Raw genomic sequence first — 4,320 nt, 5'->3', positions numbered from 1 at the left:
TTACCCCCCCACATACGCAACCTTGCCTCCCTCTCGCTCCCCCCCCCCTTTCCCCTTCCCCTTGCATGCCCCCCCCCCTGCCCTGCCCCTCCCCTCCCTTCTCCCGTTTCGGTAGCAAAATAGCGGCAATTGCCGCTTTCGGCCTTTTTCAGCGATTCCCCCCCTCCCCCCTCCCCCCCTTCTCCCTCCCCCCCCCCCCCCACTCCCCCACTCTCTCACATATGGGTGTGCTTGTCATGGCGTGGTTGGGATGATGGTGATGGTGGTGGTGGGAACAGTGACGTACACGCCTCCGGGCTGTGCTGGTGGCTCGTACAACTTTGGTCTGCTCGACGGTCTTGCTGCCTACTTTCCCATGGAGGGCACGGCTAACTCGGTCGCGCCTGGCGCAGCCATGCCGTTCAATCTCGCTGGCAGCCCGACGTTCCCGGCAGGTGTTGCGGGACAAGCGGTGGCGTTTGTGACACAGCATTCAGGCTCGTCACCACCGCCAACTACGGTCATGGCTGCGCATCGCCTCGCGAACGGGGAGCCTGTGGCCGAGCCTCTGCTCTGGGGCGAGTCGGGCACAACTTCCGAGTACGTTAAGCAGGCGACCATCTCGTTGTGGGTCAAGCTGGTCGACATCGAGTTTTCTGGCGGCAGTGAGTCGAACGCAAGAATGGGTCTGTTTTGCCCCTCCCGAGGCATCACACCTGTTGCCAGCAACGAAGGCATGTGCATTATGTTGGGGATGTCAGGTGGCAACGTGCGCGTCATCGTCATTGCGGCCGATACAGTAGTGTTTTCTTCAGACATCAACATTGATCGCAACTCGTTGTTGGAGTGGACCCAATTGACCGTGACCTGGAAGCGTGCCTCGGAGACGGCAGCGAACGCTGGCTTTGTGTACATCAATGGCACCGTGCATGGTGGCGTGGTCAACACTCTGAACAACATCGCCGACACTGCTCAGCTCACCCCAACCGAGTTTGTCTTGGGACAGAACGACCGCTACTTCTCTACATCTTCTTTCCCAGCTGGCAATGCAGCGCCGCTCGGCTTCTGGGGCCCGACCTTTACCTCGTTCCGCAGCGAGGTGTGGATTGACAACCTTGCGATGTGGAACCGTGAGCTGACTGCGGCAGAGATTTCTCTGCTGACGAGCGACCTGAATCCGATCGCGAGTTCAAGTGCCGGCTCATGTAGCTGCAATTCGGGCAGTTTCTACAACGCCACGGCACTTGCATGCGTGCCGTGCGAGAGCCCGTGTGCCGAGTGTTCAGGCTCGGCGACGTCTTGCACAGCGTGCCTGCCTCGGTTCGAGAATGTGCCGACGTGCTCGCTGTCTTGTGCGTCCAAGTGCGCGGCGACCAAGTGCACTGTCGCGGACGAGAACGAGTGCACCGAGTGCACAGCCGGATTTGCCAACGCGCCTGCGTGTGCGGCTATTTGCGCATCGCAGTGTGCAACGTGCCTGACAACCAACGGCACGTCGTGCGAGACGTGCGCGGCCGGGCTCATTAACCCGCCTGGGTGCTCTGACCCGGCTCCGCCGGCCGGGTCGGGAACATCACCTGCGGCTACGCCTGCGCTTGCCGATCCCAAGTCGAGCTCGTCGGTTGCGCTGTACGCCGGCATCGGCGGCGGCCTGCTTCTCTTCCTTGTGGTGGCCATTGTGGTGCTGCTGTTCTTCAAGTGGCGGAACAAGTCGGTTGACTTTGCGGCGCTGATGTGCCCGCCGCTGGCGAGCGACGGGTGGGCGCGGATGTTCCCACGGTGGAATGAGCCAATGTTTGAGGGCGTGGCGGCGACGTCGGGCTCGTCGGCACGGTACGCCCCGATGGAGGGTGTGGTGGCGACCGACCCGCTCTCGCTCCCGCTGTACATGGCACTCGCAGATGTGGTGCCGAAGCGCAACCTGTACTCTGCAGTTGTGGCTGCGATGGCAGTGACGCAGGAGCACAACCTGACACTTTCGCTCCTCAAGGCGCTTGTGGAGCACGAGGTTGCAGTGACGCTCAACGCCGAAACGCTGTTCCGGCAGAACTCGGCGGCGACCAAGCTGTTTCAGGCGTGGGGCAAGCTCCGGGCGGTGGAGTATGTGCGGCAGACCATCGGAGTCCTTGTCCTCGAGTGCCTGTACCAGTACAACCAGGTCCACAGCACGCGCAACAAGGAAGGAGGCGACGAGGTCGAGCTCGACGGCGGGTACACAGGGACAGCGGGCCTCGAGGTGGACCCGACGCGGCTGACCGATGCCGACTCGCTGGACGTCAACAAGTACAAGCTGATGACAACGTGCCAGACTTTCCTCGAGTCGATCTACCGCTCATCCGGACGGTGCCCGAGCTCGCTGAAGGAAGTGCTCTCTTACGTGGCGACGACCGTGGGGACGGCGTACCCGAGCAAAGAGGTGCAGGGCATGGGCGGGTTCTTCTTCCTCCGCCTCTTCTGCCCGGCCATCACCTCGCCGCAGGAATACCTAATCTCGCGCGACGAAGTCTCGCGCGACGAGCGCCGGTACCTCGTCTTGGTGGCCAAGGTCATCCAGAACGCGGCCAATGGCGTCAAGTTTGGCAAGAAGGAGGAGTTTATGGTCCAGCTTAATGACCTCGTCGAGTCAAACATTCCCAAGATCGAGAACTTCTTCACCCAGTCGCTCTTTGCCGGCTCGGACGCCGAGGCCGGCTCGTTTGCCGGCCCGACCGACGCCAACGAGCCCGTCCCGGCCATGGTCCGCTACAACGCGCTCGCCACCCTCCATACCATGGTTGCCGAGTCGAGCCAGGAAATCCTTACCTGGCTCGACGAGCACCCGGTCGAGGGCGCTGACATTGCTCGCATGCAGGTCGCCGCCATCATGGCGCTCCCGGCGCCGCCGGCGCCTGCTGCACGGACGTAGAGATCCTTTTCGTAAACCAACACATGCACACACGCGGGGGCGCTCCAGCTTGCGACATGCGCCTGCTACAGGTTGACGTCAAAGCCGTAGGCCAGCAGGTCGACGACGACGTCGAGGTGCGGCGCGGCCGGACCGTCGATGACCAAGGCAAGTGAGGCCGATGCGGCCTGCGCGCCAAGGGCCAGATCTGCGATGGTCGACGACGAGTTGTATGCGTTCGCATGGTAGAGCCGATGGCGGACAATGATGCGCTCGCCGCTCTCGACAGCCACGACCGAGAGGACGACGCGGCCGTCGACGGCGTGGCCCGATGTGACCGAGACGGCGAGGCGGAGCCAGGTCGGCCCGACGGCGACAACCTCGGGCGGGAGGTGGATGGCATCGAGCGAGGGCGAGAGAACGAGGGCCAGCGGCTCCGGAAGCGGCTTCCACGCCGTGACGGCGCCACCGAGCTTGGCGGCCATATCGGCGCGAGCGGCGTCGACCAGCGCCGCCGCCGCCGCCTCGCCCGACGCCGCCGCCGCTGCTGCTGCTGCCGCCGCCGCCTCGAGGCCGGGCCGTCTCGGCGGTAGCGGCAGCAGCAGCAAGGCGGGCGTCAACCGAGGCATGCAGCGCATCGATCGAGGTCCAGAGGCCGTAGCCTGCGGCGGCGAGCGGGGCGGCGACGAGGACGGCCGGAGCGAGGCCCGCGAGGACGGCGTCGGCGAGCGGGGCGGCGACGAGGGCTACGGCGAGGACGGCCCAAGCGGCGGCAGTAGCAGCAGCGTCGACCGCGGTGGCGGCGGCGGCAAGCTCGGAGGCAACGGGTGAGGGCGAAGTGGGCGCAGGTGCGGGCGCTGGCGCGGCGTGGGCGGCATAGATGGCGCGGGCAAGGAGGAAAGCGGCGGCAGGGGCGGCGAGGTGGGCGAGGCGGAGGCCGGCGGCGATGGCGCAGGCGAGGATAGCAGCGGTGATGACGGCGGCGGCGTAGACGGCCGGGCGAAGGTAGGGCGCGGCAGCGTGGGCGGCGGCGGCGGGAATGCGCTCGACAGAGGCGCCAAGATCAGACGAGGCGGCGGCAAGGCCGTCGACCGAGGCGGCGAGGGCGGTGGCGGACGAGTCGACAGCGGCGGCGGTGGCGTCGATGGCAGCGGCGGTGGCGGCGATGTTGTCGCCGACACCGCGGCCTGGGAGGAAGATGTTGTCGGTGGCGGCGGAGAGGATGGCTGCCGCGTCGCGGACGGGCGCCAAATTGACGATGTTGGCCATGGTGGGAGGGGAGAGAAGTGAGATGGCGGATATGTTCACGGTGGCTATGGTCATGGGCATGGTCATGGTCATCATGGGCATCATGGTCATGGTTATGGTCATCCCCATCCCCATCCCCATCCCCATCCCCATCCCCATCATCCCCATCCCCATCCCCATCCCCATCCCCACTCCCCACTCCCCATCCC

General features: G+C 65.4%; 2 protein-coding genes across 2 annotated transcripts in view; both read left to right on the top strand.

The window, feature by feature from the left end:
• AMSG_10622 (uncharacterized protein) overlaps nt 1-2,916 on the top strand; it is a 3,257-nt gene extending 341 nt beyond the window's left edge. The window contains exon 2 of the mRNA XM_013897880.1: nt 279-2,916. Coding sequence (XP_013753334.1) covers nt 279-2,884 — 2,606 coding nt within the window. The 3' untranslated portion in view covers nt 2,885-2,916. The remainder of the gene's footprint in view (nt 1-278) is intronic.
• Nucleotides 2,917-4,085: 1,169 nt separating this feature from the next.
• Nucleotides 4,086-4,320, top strand: part of AMSG_12374 (uncharacterized protein) — a gene marked incomplete at both ends in the record, with an annotated part of 3,092 nt that continues 2,857 nt past the window's right edge. Inside the window, one exon of the mRNA XM_013897927.1 lies at nt 4,086-4,123. Within this exon, the coding sequence (XP_013753381.1) occupies nt 4,086-4,123 (38 nt within the window). The remainder of the gene's footprint in view (nt 4,124-4,320) is intronic.

This window comes from Thecamonas trahens (assembly GCF_000142905.1).
Source record: "Thecamonas trahens ATCC 50062 unplaced genomic scaffold supercont1.62, whole genome shotgun sequence".
NCBI lineage: Eukaryota > Apusomonadida > Apusomonadidae > Thecamonas > Thecamonas trahens.
Note: the sequence above shows the minus strand (reverse complement) of the source record. Positions and strands in the feature narration are given on the sequence as shown.